Source organism: Notolepis coatsorum (assembly GCF_963971535.1).
Source record: "Notolepis coatsorum genome assembly, chromosome: 12".
Classification (NCBI taxonomy): Eukaryota; Metazoa; Chordata; class Actinopteri; order Aulopiformes; family Paralepididae; genus Notolepis; species Notolepis coatsorum.
The window spans coordinates 35,959,322-35,975,478 of record NC_140176.1 but is presented as its reverse complement, the minus strand read 5'-3'; the positions used below and the strand labels follow the sequence as shown (position 1 = coordinate 35,975,478).

At 38.1% G+C, this 16,157-nt stretch overlaps 1 protein-coding gene across 1 annotated transcript in view; it reads right to left on the bottom strand.

Moving 5' to 3' along the window:
* Positions 1-11,891: 11,891 nt before the first annotated feature.
* pola1 (polymerase (DNA directed), alpha 1) overlaps positions 11,892-16,157 on the bottom strand; it is a 206,249-nt gene continuing 201,983 nt past the window's right edge. Inside the window, exon 37 of the mRNA XM_084326141.1 lies at positions 11,892-13,640. Coding sequence (XP_084182267.1) covers positions 13,504-13,640 — 137 coding nt within the window. The 3' untranslated portion in view covers positions 11,892-13,503. The remainder of the gene's footprint in view (positions 13,641-16,157) is intronic.

Below are 16,157 nucleotides of genomic sequence, written 5' to 3'. Positions count from 1 at the left end.
AGAAATTCTCTCCATATACCCAAATCAATGATGCAGACTGATACAAATATAAATTTTCTCTCCATATAACCAAATCAGTCAACATTTCAACATGGAGAATCACAACAAAACATGTCCCAGTTTTCATGCTACTACAGTGTGCATAACACTAAGCTCAGCAAATATCAGACAAACATAAAATACTGTATCCAGTACAGGTTAAAATGACAGTAAAACAAAAACAAAAATAGAACAAATTTAAATAGAGTACAGAAAATACATTATCTCTTTGCCTAGCTGGATCTGGCAAGAGAATTTTTTGTTGTGATTCTCCATGTTGACATGTTGACTGATTTGGGTATATGGAGAGAACATTTATATTTTCATTAGTCTGCAATTTGGTTGTCTTGTGTAGTGTTTGGTGAATGTATTGTATATTTTCACGTTCTCTGTGTACAGTACTTCACTCTCCTTCCATTTTGGTTGAAGACGGGTGAACTCACCTGCTGCATTTTTATAGTGCTTAAACCTGATTGGTGTATCTACAATTAAGCAATGGTGTGTTTGTGCATCTGATTGCTGTGTTTAACCAATTGGCTCATATGTGTGGTAATTTGACATTCTGTGTGTAATGTAATGCAAGTGTGTTTAGTGTTTTGCTAATCACTATTGTTTTGCAAAAAGTGTGAGGCTGACTTTGTGCTTATATGGGTGCAATTCTGTTTGTTTTGCTCCTTGAGTGTAAGGTTTTGATAATTGTGTAATACTTTTGAGTGTTTATGCAATCGAAGAAAACTGTAAAGACTAGAGATTAACTGTTTATTTCTTTTGTACATAGGCTGTGCATATTTGTTTGTTTGTTTATTTGCTTATGTGTATGATTTTCTTTTTTTTTAATATATTTTTATTTCATTTTTTGGAAGAAAAGGCAGGATATATAATGCACATACAATGCACATACAATGCACATAAAAACATACATTTAAATTATTTGCCAATTACATGCATTGGCTTGCCCCTTGCCTCATTTAAAATAAAAAGCTCCTACCCCCTAACCCCTGCACCAACCACCATTGACAAAAAATAAATAAAATAATAATAATAATAATAATAATAATAATAATAATAATAATAATAATAATAATAATAATAATAATAATAATAATAATAATAATAATAATAATAATAATAATAATAATAATAATAATAATACTAATAATAGTAACCCCCCCCCCCAACCCACCCAGCCATAGGCCTGAGAAGAAAATTAATTGAACAAAAATTTCAACAAAGACCGAAAAACTAAAAAAAAACTAAAAGGAATTATACAGATATAATTAGTTATGTCCTGCTAACTATATATTGAAGGTCCTAACTTGATAGAGAATATGGTTCCAGCTATCTATTGTTTGATATCTTGCCCCATTTAATCTAGCTGTAGAAAGCTCCATTGTTACAACATCAGCTACTAACTGTTTCCAGTGATTAAAGGGCAGAGAGTGTGGAGCTTGCCATCGCAGCGCCAACATTTTTTTTGCAGCAGTACTTCCTGCCAGCCAAAATCGTCTCTGAACAATACTTAAAGCTAAAGAATCATCATCATTAAGGAGAAGTAATTTGGGACAACAGGGAATATGTTTTTGTAATACTTTAGATAGATAATTAGTTATCTGTTCCCAGAAACTTTTAACTGTGGGGCATTCCCACATCATATGTGTAAAAGTACCAGTAGTATTTAGAGAACAAAGTGTACAGTTTGGTGACATAGCACGTCTCATTCTATAAGCTTTCTGGGGGGTTAAATATGTTTTATGGACAAAATTGAAATGAATCTGCTGATGATTTGGGTTTCGTGATGCCATAGTAACATTTCCCCAAACTCTGGTCCAATTGATAGAGTGATGGTGTTCTAATCCCAATTCTGTGCTCCACGATTGGATAACAGGTATTAACGAAGTACATCTTTGTGATAGATCTTTATAAATTATAGAGACTTGTCCTTTGGAGAGACCTGCAGTTTTTTTAGAGAAAGTAATTAACTGGTGAGTAGTTGGTTTGGTCCATGGAACTCCATAGGCTCGCATAGCCGAGCGGAGCTGTAAATATAAAAAAAAGGAGGTGCCAGGTAAGTTATATGACTTTCAGATCTGAGAATGTTCTTAGACCATTGTCCTCCATAACATCGCCAAGTACATGAATGCCACAGTTGGACCATGATTGAGCTACAAAACTGGCCTCCGCTAAGCAAAAACGGGTTAGGAAATAAGGGAGTCTGTTCATGCCACTTAGTATCCCAATTAAGTAACTTTTCATATTTGCGCCATAAAGATATGGCATGCGCTATTATCGGACCATAACGTAATCTACATTGCTTTAGTGAAATATCTGTAAAGACAATGTCTTGTAAACGAATCGGCGCCACAATATGTTTTTCAATATTAAGCCAGGGGGCCTCAGAATTTAAATTAAACCAACTCAACAGAGGACGAAATGATAACGCTTGAAAATACAACTTAAAATTTGGCACAGTTAAACCACCAGATTGCCGCTCATTTTGTAAGGTAGTAAGTTTAACCCGAGCTCGCTTGCCTCGCCATATAAATTTTGAGACTGCTCTATGTAAATTTTCCCAATGAGCAACAGGTGGGGCAATAGGGATCATGGAACTACAGAAGTTTACTCGAGGTAATATGTTCATTTTGATAATAGAAACTCTTCCGGAAAGGGAGACAGGTATATTACACCATCGATTGAGATAATTTATGATTGACCTAATGGTTCTATTGTAGTTTTCGGACACAATTTTTTCAATTGAAGGAAATATATCAATACCAAGATATTTAAATTGTGTTACAACCGGGATCTCATGGTCAAGCACAGAGTTAGGAGTGGTTCTTAGGTACATTAGTGCTGATTTGGTCCAGTTTATTTTATAACTTGAAATTGAACTGAATTTTTCAAAGATTTTCAGGAGGCTTGAGAGACTGAGATACATTCTCCATATATAACAAGATGTCATCCGCATAAAGCGAAATATGATGATCAGTAGAATTTACAGAGATTGGCTTAATGTTTTCTGATTGCCGTATAGCTTGGGCTAAAGGTTCAAGGGATAAAATAAACAAGCTTGCAGAGATCGGATCCCCTTGCCTACTTCCACGAGTGATTTTGAAAGGAGGAGAACTAATATCTCCGGTTATGACACTGGCTGATGGATTAGAAAATATTATTTTTACCATATTTATAAAATTTTGACCTAGTCCCATATGTTTCAGTACAGCCCAAAGATAGGTCCACTCCAGACGGTCAAAGGCCTTCTCTGTGTCAACAGAGAGAACAGCTGACGACACTTTAGCTTGAGAGGCGGAGTTGACAATGTGAAGGAGACGTCGCAAATTATCAGACGAAAGCCTTTTTTTAACAAAACCACTTTGATCTGGGTGAATCAGTTTAGGTAAAAACTTTTCAAGACGGCAAGATAATACTTTAGAAAATAGTTTGGCATCTGTATTAATTAAAGAAATAGGGTGCCAATTAGAACACTGGTTTGGATCTTTACCTTTTTTTAATAAAAGAGAGGGACATATTCACGTCTCTCCCTAAGGAGCCTTTATATATGGATATATTAATCATCTCAAGTAGTAGCGGGCCTAAGACGTCCCAGAACCGCAAATAAAATTCAGGGGGAATGCCATCCCACCCTGGAGACTTGCCTTTATTCATAGTTTCCAGAGATGTTTTGAGTTCTTGCAATGATATAGGAGCACCCATTAAACTTGATTCAACTGGTGACAAAACAGAGAGGTTAAGGCCACTTAAAAAGGATTCAATCTCTTCAGAGGGACGCTCGCCTTCTGTAGTATATAAATCATTATAAAATTTTGCAAATCTTGTATTGATTAATTTTGGATCTAAGCAGCTCACCATTTTCTGATGTAACAGTAATATTTCCTACAAGATCACTATTGCGTAGTTTGTTGGCCAATATTTGACTCGGTCGACTACCATGAAAGTATTGGTTTACTCTACCTTTATGGATGGAGGATTCGGCTCTTCCTGATAAGATCGTTTAGTTCACTCTTAACATTGGCTAGTGTGGCGGCAGTCTGTTGAGAGTAATGCCTCTGTTGAGATAGGTCCAAGGTAGACAGCATGGTTTCTAATTCCGATATTCGTTTTAGCTGAGATTTATTAAGACTTGAAGAGAAAGTAATAGCATTATTTCTGACAAAGCCTTTAGTAGCGTCCCAAAGTATCCTGAAATCATCCACGGAGTTATTATTAAACATAAAAAATTGGGCTAGCTCAGACTGAAATTGCTCACAGAATGCTGGATTATCCAATAAAGAGCAGTTAAAGCGCCATCTTGTGGCCTTTTTCTTAGCCTGGCTGAATTGAAATTGACAGAAATAGGCATGGTGATCTGATAAACTCATAGGTCGGATTTCAATTTTTTTTACGTCTGAAAATAAGGATGCTGATATTAAAACTAAATCAATACGGGAAAATGATAGATGTCTATTAGAGAAAAAAGTATACTCCCTGTTGCCTGGATTATGAACCCGCCAAATATCAATAAGATTAAAGTCAGATAGCAAGTGCTTTAAAGCGTTTGTCGAGCGAGCATTATGATTAACTGCTTTTGATTTATCCCAGGTATGATCCAAAACAGAATTCATATCCGACCCAATAATCAACTGGAAATCAGCTAGTTCCATTAGGATTTTATTCAATGATTGAAAAAAGTCTGGTTCATAACAGTTGGGTGCATAGACATTAATAAACGCAATTTTTTTACCATTATGAATACATTTTAGAAAAGCTATTCTTCCTTCTTGATCACTGCCTTTGCCTATGATGGTAATTTTGCATTTTTTATCAATGATTATAGCAACCCCTTTGGTTTTATTCAAAGCTGAAGCAGAAGAAGCCACTTTATAACGCTGATTTTCTAATTTGTGCATATCTCTTTCAAGCAAGTGCGTTTCTTGAAACATGCATATTTCAACTCGATTTCTTGATATAGTATCAAGACAGCTAGCCCTTTTAATGGAATTGTTAAGACCTTTAACGTTCCATGAAAAAATAGCTAAAGACGACATTTATAATATGAAATAAAATAATTCAAAAGTATATGAATCTGTACTAATAGATAACCCAAATTTGGTCTTTGTTGACGAGATGCCCAAAGTATGCACATAAGGGAAAAAAAGGCCCATATAACCCACCCCATCTTAACAAAAAAAATCTGTAAGAATTTTAAAAAACAGTACAAAAACTTCAAAAACAAAACAAAAAAAACAAGAAAAAACAAAGGTGATTGGTGCCCCTCCCACGTAGATCCTCCCCACCCTGTATATCTAACACAGGGTTGTGACATAGCTGCAAAAGGAAGCTCATCTCCTCATGTCCCAGTGGGTGGCTGTGTGCTGGTCGGCTCTCTGTGCAATTGGAGTAAACAGTATTGATTAACAGGTGTCTAAGCAACTATTCAGTTGGAATATATCTTTATGACATTTGTCAAATTGATAAAAATATTGTTAAAAAACAAAAAAAATAAAACTTTGTGTTTATCCAATTAATAAGAATCTTAGATAGCTTAACTATGTCCCTCTGCACAGAGAGACCTCGCAGAACTACACCACCCAGATTATTCCTATGATGGACTATGCAGATGGTGGTTAAGATAAAATAAAAAAAAATAAAAGAATAACTGAAGAAAAAAAAAAAACTATGAAGAGCAGCAGGTAAAAATAAACGGAGTATTGGCCAAAAGTATGACAATTACTTTTACTTTGTTGGTATCACCATTAAATAATTGGTGTTCTTGAGTAAAAGTAAAAACAAATAAGAAACAGCAATAATAAATAGTACTGATAATATCACCTAGTAGCATTTTATTTAACCATCAAAATATGGTGACTATGAATGTGTGATATTGTCTATCTGTTAAGTATTTTGTTATTGCAAGTGTTTATATACTAAACTATAGTACATTTAGTTTGAGGAGAATTTTAGTAATGGAAAAACAAATAATGAATCGAAAAAAACATGAAGAAAACAAGTAATTAATAATAATAATAATAATAATAATAATAATAATAATAATAATAATAATAATAATAATAATAATAATAATAATAATAGAAGGTAGTAATTTACACCCTACTCAATTTTATTATTTTTTTTGCTGGAAAACTCAAATGACAAAACGATTAAATGTAAATATATATATACATATATATATATATATATACATACTATGCAAAGGAAGTAAACAAAAGAAAGGGGGAGAAAATAGAACATTATTAAGTAACCAATATTTAACACTAAACGAAATTCATAAAATAATAATCATTCATTTCAAAGGAGTGCTCAAGGGTAGAACTAAGTAATAAAAAAAAATAAAAAAAACGACTATAGAAAACCTTTATATGGAGCATATGCAAGTGTGTTACCAACCTAATTATTATAAAAAACATTGAAACAAAAAAAACAAAAAAAACCTATTGAATTTCAGATACAAAATTATAAATAGTAAATATACCAAAACCCTCCCCAAAACAAGAAATATTAATGACCTATAGTTATAGCACTAACGAAATTTTGTATGCCTAATAGTAATCATAAAAAAAAGAAAGAGAAAAAAAAAAAATGAATAGCCAATAATAATAATTATGATGGAAATAAAAACCAAATATGTAGGCTATAAACTGTAGTTGCCTCGAAAAGAGAGGGGATTTGCAATAAGGCCTATTAATAGTGAGCCATAAAGCACCAATAAGCTACTTTTTTAACACGACAAAAAAAATTGACAAAAAGCCTGTTTATATGTATATGTGTATGATTCTTAACTGTGTTTTTATTTTGTTATTGGTGTATATGTGTGTATTTATGTATATATATTATATATATATATGTATATATGTATGTATATTTGTACTCCTGTTGGGGCCTCTTGGACCAGATCAATGTTTTATCTGGCTAAATAAAGGTTAAATAAATAAATAAGAAACTGATGATTTGGTCCTGTTAACTTTGAATTTTCTATGGGGACTGCCCAGATCCCTCTCATGGACCTGGACCTCACTTTGAGAACCTCTAATCTAGTTCTTCAGTATTCGTCTCTAATTACTCAAAAAATTTCGTATTTCTGTAAATAAATTTAAAAAAAAAACACCCCCCGGGCTGAAGCCCCCAATGTTTTCTAACCCTAAAAACGCCCCTGTGTAAATCCCACCTCCAGTACACATCACTACTCATTGATAAGCAAATTTGAGGGATCCTTGCTAAAGAATGTGCGAGAATATAGTCTGGTATATATTATATATATAAAAAAAAGGTGTTTTACTTGAAAACCCAGTATCCGCCCGGTTCTAATCTGCACATGGTGTGAAACACTTGAACCAATACTTAATTTTATTCAGATCCCCATTGATTGAATGATTGACTGTTTTGCACATTTATCCTATACAAAGACATGCCTATTCTTATGTCTGCACGTTCTACGTCAGTGGTTCTCAAACTTTTTACACCAAGTACCACCTGAGAATGTAGCTGGCTCTCCAAGTACCACCATATGACCGGCGTTAAAATACAGTCTATTCAGCTATGCACAGTTCACGCAGGAGGCAAATGTAGAGCTGCCGCGGTATTGATGTTTTCCTTACCGCACAAATTTGCAAAATATTTCCTACCGCCGCGGTTATTACCGCACGCACACAAAAAATTAAAAAAATAAGTTTGAATGCATTTTCTTTTTAGTAGTAGTCTACTCTTTATAGCATATAGCCTGCCTCTAGTCTAAATGTCTATCTTTAGAGGATGACTTTGCAGCATGAATATTGTTTGGGATTCGGCAAGCACGCATTAGTTATTGAAAGTGAAACACGGATTCGAAGTTTCCCCTCTGGTCGTGCGCCGTTCACTCTGTGTCGCGGGCAGGGGTGGTTACCCCCCCGACCCTTTCTTATTATTATTACTATAACGTTACTACTTTATAATAAAGGCATTCGTTTTGTGGCATTAACATTATATAGTTATACGTTCAATAACATCAGCGTATTTACCGGACCATAGCAAGGCAAGCAATTTGCTCAGAGCGTGCTGAGTTGTCCCATTCTGCGGTCTGTTAATAAAGTTTTCAATCAGACAAGTGTATAGAACGAAGGGCTTTTATTATAACATTCGTTGCAGACAGTAAAATCATTATGTCTCGTTTAGTACTCCTGAGGAGCGATGGTAGTCCACTCCGGCGGGGAGCTAAAGCTAACGTTATTATCCGTATTGTGATGAGCTTTGATCAATGGCTGACATTCAGGACGTAAAACACTGCAGGACGCTCCAACGTGTGACGCGTCTCTCTTCTGACCAATCAGTGGTCTGCAATGTTTCACGTGACTTTTCTGGTACCCAATAGGGTCGCTTGGAACCTCGATAGAGGAGTAGGGTATATCTGCAGAGCCGCAAGCCCAACGAGAGGAGGGTACTTTATTATTATTATTATTATAAAAAACAGCGGTGATGCGGTATTCAGCCTACTCTGCGGTGGCCGTGATGTAACAGCGATACCGCGGTAATGCGGTAATCGCGGCAGCTCTAGGCAAATGTATTCCTAATACCATTATTTATTGTTAACTTTTGTCAGACACAGCCACAATGTACAAAGGGATAGCACTAGAACTAGCAAACGCTTCCACACAACTCATACAATGCAAGGGGCATTGAGAACATAATAACTAACATTCTCACATACAGTAGCAAGTGAGAAAATTAAGAACTGTATTTCAGCAAATGTACTTAATTCTCTATCTCTATCTCTCACACAGCAAGCAATTGTCCATCATTCTCTCTCTCTCTCACACACACACACACACACACACACACACACAATTATTTTGTTACAAAAACTTAATTTCCTGCATTCTGGTGCAGGACTTTTTGAAATTTTACCCTTTAAATGCCAGTGTTTGTGATGGGCATCACAAATTATTGTAAAAAAGAAAAGAAAACACATATTCAATACATTTTTGAATTTTTACCCTTTAAATGCCAGTTTGTGTGATGGCATCACAAATTATTGTTAAAAAAAACACACAAAGTAAAATATTTTCAATATATCAAATGCAAAGTACATTTTTCTGGAGGGGATTATTACAGGCTAGGCATGTGTCAATGATTAGCAGCAACACAGATTTTGATGGATTTTTTGTAATGTCAGATTTAACACCAACTCTTTTCAGAAAAAATTATGATCAGGGCTGAAGTTGAATTAAAGATTTATGACTGTTTAGACTGAATTACTCTCTGTCACAGTGATCTCCTGGTTGTTCCCCACTTAGGTTATCTAACTATCGCGCCGCCGCAACCAGAAACACTGGCCTGGCCTGCTTCTAAGTTCAGTGGCCTGACTGAAAAAAAAAAGTGTGCTTTTTTGTAAATGTTTTCAAGTACCACCAGAAGTACCACCAAGTACCACTAGTGGTACGCGTACCACTGTTCTACGTTGCACTACTTTTATACCTATTTTTATGTCTATTTTATACATTGTTTTTATTCTGTCAATTGTATGCTGATTTTATGCCTATGTTAATTTTGTGCTACTTGCTGTGGGGCACTTTGGGCTGCGGTCCATGTGTGAAGGGTGGTATATAGTTATTATTTATTATTAATTATTTTAAAATGTATGCATTGAAATGTCTCAATTGTCCTTTTCGAGAATAAATAAAGGTTTGAATGAAAATACTCTCGTTAGCTTTTATCATTCTAAACAACGTAAAGTAAAGGCTTCAAGATCCTCTACCTGGCATTATCGCGCAGCGAACGGCTCCCACCTACTGTCAATGGTCTCTAACTACACACCCTCAAGAAAAAACTCTTCTACTATCCTGCTCTCTTCCTAATACGTATCTCTCTACTATGTACTCAACAACACTCATGTTTCAATAGTTTTATTTTTATTTTTTACTATCTCCCCCCCCCCCCCTCCTTTTTCTGATTTTTCTCCCATCCCACTGTTAGTCGTTATGCCAATTCCCAACCCCCTTCCTGGTTGTTGCGCACCCCCCCTACAATTGGTCCGGGGGGCCGGAGACTGTCACATGCTTTCCTCCGATGCATGTGCAGCCAGCCTGGCCGCGCAGATTCTCACTGGGAGAGTGTAGCGTGTGGGAGGCCGCCCTACCTCTCTCCAGATCCTACCCTCGCTGTGCAGGTGCCCCGACCGAACTGTAGGGGTCGCTGTCCACAACGCCCAGGACCCACCCATCAGCTTTCCCACCCATAACACTGCCAATTGTGTTAGTATGAACGACCAGCCAAGCTGATAGCAACGCCGAGAGCTGGGCTCGAACCCAGCGTCTCCAGCGTTGGTGGCAAGCGACTTGCCCACTACACCACCTAGCCGCCCATCAATAGAGAGTTATACCCTTCCTGCTGACTTGTACAGAACTTGTAAGTCGCTTTGGATAAGTGTTCAGCTAAATTACTAAATGTAAAGATGTAAATGAGTCCTGGGACCCACAGATAAAGACAGAAGACGCTCCCACCAGAAAGAGTCCCAATGGCATCATCCGCAATATTAGGATCCTTCAATCAAGTGCTTCGATGTTTTTATGTGTTGAAAATGTATCTACGTTTTCAATGACAAGACCAGACCTCTTCCTCCACCCCTCCAAGTCTCACACCCCATGGTAAAAGCCATCACTAACAGTGTTGGGCTGTAAGGCGCGCTACTCAGTGATATCCTGTCGTTATCATTACTTTTCAGTTATGAGTAGTGTAATGAAAAACTATTTTACCGGAGGGCCGGCCTACAATAGCGAATGTCCCTAACTGACGGACTTGACTCCACATTGTTGAATCACGCAGGTGTGGGTGTCGTGGCTTAACTAGGCTCGTCTAGTCTCGTTATTGATAGTATGAAGGCTGGGAGGGAGACACAGGAGAGAAGGCTCTTTATTGAGACAGTAGGAAGGCTGAGAGGGAGACACGGGAGAGAAGGCTCTTTATTGAGACAGTAGGAAGGCTGAGAGGGAGACACAGGAGAGAAGGCTCTTTATTGACAGTAGGAAGGCTGAGAGGGAGACACAGGAGAGAAGGCTCTTTATTGACAGTAGGAAGGCTGAGGGAGACACAGGAGAGAAGGTTCTTTGAGACAGTGGGAAGGCTGAGCAGGAGACAGAGGTTCTTTATTGAGACAGTATGAAGGCTTAGGAGACAGAGTAGATGACAGAGCAGGTTCTTTGAGACAGTGGGAAGGCTGAGAGGGAAACAGAGTAGAGAAGGTTCTCTATTGAGACAGTAGGAAGGCTGAGAGGGAAACGGAGTAGAGAAGGTTCTTTATTGAGACAGTAGGAAGGCAGAGGGAGACACAGGAGAGAAGGTTCTTTATTGAGACAGTGGGAAGGCTGAGAGGGAGACAGAGTAGAGTAGACAGCGAGAATGTTCTTTATTGAGACAGTATGATGGCTGAGAGGTAGACAGTAGATGAGAGAGAAGGTTCTTTATGAGAGTCGGAAGGCTGAGGGGGAGACACAGGAGAGAAGGTTCTTTATTAAGACAGTAGGAAGGCTGAGGGGGAGACAGGAGAGAAGGTTCTTTATTGAGACAGTGGGAAGGCTGAGGAGGAGACACAGGAGAGAAGGTTCTTTATTAAGACAGTAGGAAGGCTGAGAGGGAGACACAGGAGAGAAGGTTCTGGCAGGTTTGGATCCTAGGCCAGTTGGGGTACAGGTGGTTCCATCTCTGCTGGCAACTATTACAAGTTGACAGCATATCTTCCAGTTATCATTCCTCCCAAATACCAGAATTTAAATGATCCATAGGTAGAAAATGTTTTTCTACCAGCCCCCCCACCCCCCATCCAACACATACAGTATAACAAATAATGTAGACTTAAAATAATATCCATTTAAGTTTTATTAAGGTTTCAGTATCCAAGGTTCTCATCATCAATATCAAAATACCAAATCAAAAATATACTACTTATTACAATAACAAAACAAATCATTACAAAATCTGCCTTAGGGAATACATAGAAAGATCATACATGGAGCATCCATAGAGAACTACACACATTAAAACATACATATAGCATCCATAGAGAACTACACACATTAAAACATACATAGAGCATCCATAGAGAACTACACACATTAAAACATACATAGAGCATCCATAGAGAACTACACACATTAAAACATACATAGAGCATCCATAGAGAACTACACACATTAAAACATACATATAGCATCCATAGAGAACTACACACATTAAAACATACATAGAGCATCCATAGAGAACTACACACATTAAAACATACATAGAGCATCCATAGAGAACTACACACATTAAAACACAATCTGCACAGGATGCCAAAACTTCACCTAAACAGAAGCAACAAAGGAAGTACAGATCAGCTGTTCGATAAGAGACAAAAGGAGTGACCAGAATCACCCTCTCTCTCCCTCCCTCCATACCACACACATTCTCTCCATCATACTCACATTTACACACACACACACCGTCTCACTCTCTCCACACACACACACAAACGCAAAGAAAGACGGAAACACAAAAAACACACAAAATCAAAGGACAGACCGATAAAATACACAGGCAAAACACACGCTCACAGAAAAGAGACACGGACAGACAAGACAGAGAGGCAGGAAACAAAAAAAAGACACAAGCGCAAAGTCAGACATACTCTCTCTCTCCATCACACACACACACACACACACACACAGAGAACAGGTGTGAATGGGAGTAATCAGAACAAGACCGATCGCTGCAGGTGTTCAGTTGGTCTCTCTGACCTGGCTTCTCATCCTTGGCTCATTGCCGGGCTCTGGAGTAGACGGGGGGGCGTTGAGGACAAGTCATCTGCACTAACACACACACTTACTAGACAGTCATTTAGGTCTGTTTTGCCCAACCGTCCCCCAGCCCTACAGGACTAAGAGTGAGTGACAGTATATGACAGGCTGGGTGTTGGATTGTGAGGCGGGGGGGGGGGGGGGGGGGGGGGGTCTTTAGCCATGTCTTAACAGCATCATAATAGGGCCATTAGACAGAGGAGACCTGATGAGGTCACAGTGAATGCCTGTAATCACACCGCCTGTGTTCCCAGCAACACAATGCATTTAAATCAAGGCCTCCGTTGTTCACACAACTAAAGAACAATCAAAGGTATGGAAAAATATAAAAATGCAGAGGTTATCCACCGTGCACAGTATATGAAATATTGCTTGCATCCTTCCATTATTCAACAGTCACACTTGTGTTTTGAGTGATGTGATAAAATCACTGCCCTTTGTGTACAGAATGTCCGTGAGAGAATATAGAGAATGTCCACAAGAGAATATACAGAGTCTTTAAGAATCCAGATCCGTTACAGAGTGTCAAACTGATGGGGTTTCATCCAGGCTTCCTTCCCATCCCCGGTTGGTCGCTTCAGCTGTCAGTCAGACGTTGGGTCTTTTTGGTGTCCAATAAGAATGCAGGGGCGGTGTGTGTGTGTCTTTACTTGAGGGAGGTGAAGGCCTGGAAGAGCTTGGCCAGGCTGACCTCTGAGTAGCTGCTGGAGGCCAAGGCCTTGTCCGGCACCTCCATCAACCTCCGGTAGACCTCCTTCTCACCCTTGAACTTCTTAATGTAATCTGGAGAGAGAAGGACAAAGAGAAAGAGGGATGGAGAGAGAGAGGGATGGAGAGAGAGAGGGACAGAGAGAGGGACGGAGAGAGAGAGGGACAGAGAGAGACAGGGACGGAGAGAGAGATGAAGAGAGAGACAGGGACGGAGAGAGAGGGACAGAGAGAGACGGGTGGATAGAGACAGGGAGGAGAGAGAGAGGGACAGAGTGGGAGGGATGGAGAGAGGGATGGAGAGAGGGATAGAGAGAGTGGGAGGGATGGAGAGAGAGGGATGGAGAGAGACGGATAGAGTAGAAATAAGAAAAAAGAGGGAGTTAGAAAAGGAGGCGATAATGGGGGGAGGGGTGGAAAGAGAGAGAAGAAAGGGGAGAAGAATAGAGAGGAGAGAGGGATGGAGAGGGGCAGAGTAGGAAGGACAAAGAGAGAGAAAGTGGATTGAAAATGAGGGGAGAAAGTGGTAGAGAGAGAAAGAGGTAGAGAGAAAGGTAGAGAGAAAGAGGTAGAGAGAGAAAGAGGCAGAGAGAGAAAGATGGCAGAGAGAGGTAGAGGTAGAGAGAGAGCAGAAGGGGGAGAAAATCATCCTGGTTAATCTCCAATGAAAGATCACACCATTACTCCACCTCACCACACAACTCATTCTGAATAATAATAATAATAATAATAATAACACTTTATTTCTATAGCAACTTTCATACAAGAATTGCAGCCCAAAGTGCTTCACAGCAGTGATGTAGACACTAAATACAATTGGCATAAATATGGACAGGCATAAAATGAGTAGAGAATTGACAAAATAAAAGCAATGCAAAGTGCAGACATGAAATGAGAATAAAATAGACAATAGCTGTATGCTCTATGACTTAACAGGTTGTTAACCTCTTCTACCCGTGGAATATTTTCTGAAAATCCGCCTAAAATATATACCTAGGTAAATGGAATATTGCTCCACTTCTACAAGGGCCATTTGCATATTCTTGGTATCTAGGGACATCTATGGACCTCAGGGAATGTATTCACAGTGTCAGAAATATTGTGTCTATTACTAGGCTTGCTTAAATTGTGATGAAACAAAGGAGAATATGAATTATGATTTTTCTTTGCATCTTTGACAGTGAATAACACCATGCTAATAATGACCAAACATTAAAACCTGCCACTGATCTCGTTCATTACCTTCTTGAGATCATGTGTACAAAAGACCTAAGGAAATGAATAAAGGGAAGATGATTAAACAGAAGGTTCTGTAGATACACTACAGTACTGAATTCTCCCATCCGGACCAATGCAATTTGAAATATGATTATAGAATATAGAATAGGAGGCTTATAAATTACCTTATTATAGCCAATTCGCACATTTATATATATATATATATATATACATATATTATCTTTCAAATGCCCGAGTTCAATTTGGATTTAGTATCACCAGGCGTGCATGAAAACAGATAATGAAATCTACTGTAATGTACAGTAGCTTTTTATTTTTATCAGGGTGGCACCATTTTGAAACTATTTTCAAATCTAATTGTTGCTGAATACTAACAATAGAGAAACTAACTGCATTTTCAAATTTGTCAAAAACTTTACCTTTTGTGGTAGAATTATCCCGAATAATAACAGTTATTGAAATAATTCATAGAGAACTCTGAACCCCATAGAACTGTAAGGGAAGTGTAGTTTTCCAAAATTCCAACGCAGAACCAGACCTATGGATCTCCGTTACAAAATGGCAGCAAAAAAACTACAATTCCCATGGTTCAAGGTTTTACAAAATGGTCGCATCTCCTGGATTATAGACATTCCAAAGAAGAAAATGTATCTATATAGCACTTTAACCTATTCCTAAACTAACGTATTGATGATAATATACATTCTGAATGCTGTTGTGACATGTTCATGATGTTTATACTAGGCTCCACAACAGGGGGCAGCGACTGCTACCAGACATTGACCTGGGACTTATAGGAACCCAAGGAGGACAACCTACACTACCTTAGGCATACTGCACCTTATGTGGATACTGTGATACTGTGAATAATGTATATTTCAGTGGATACTGTGATACTGTGAATAATGTATACTCAGTAGATAGTAAATTATAACACTACCTTATGCATACTGCACCTTATGTGACACTGTGAATAATGTGAATATTTTTTTTTCAGCTAGTTAGATAGTAAATTATATTGACCAAATTGACCTAATTGTTTACACTGCCTGTGTTGTTTTTACTACCTGTACCCCCCCCCCTTCCCCCATGCTGCTATGATGCCTGAATTTCCCCAAGGGGATCAATAAAGGAATATCTTATCTTATCTTAATACGTTTGAAAGTAAAATCGCTAGTTTTATAGAACAGTCCAGAAATATTGATTTATGACCATTTTGTCATTTCGGGACCGATACCGGTCCTGTCGGGTGGAAGAGGTTAATACTGTATCCATTAGCTGTATGCTCTATGAATGAACAAGTTCTTAATACTGTATCATTAGCTGTATGCTTTATGAATGAACAAGTTCTTA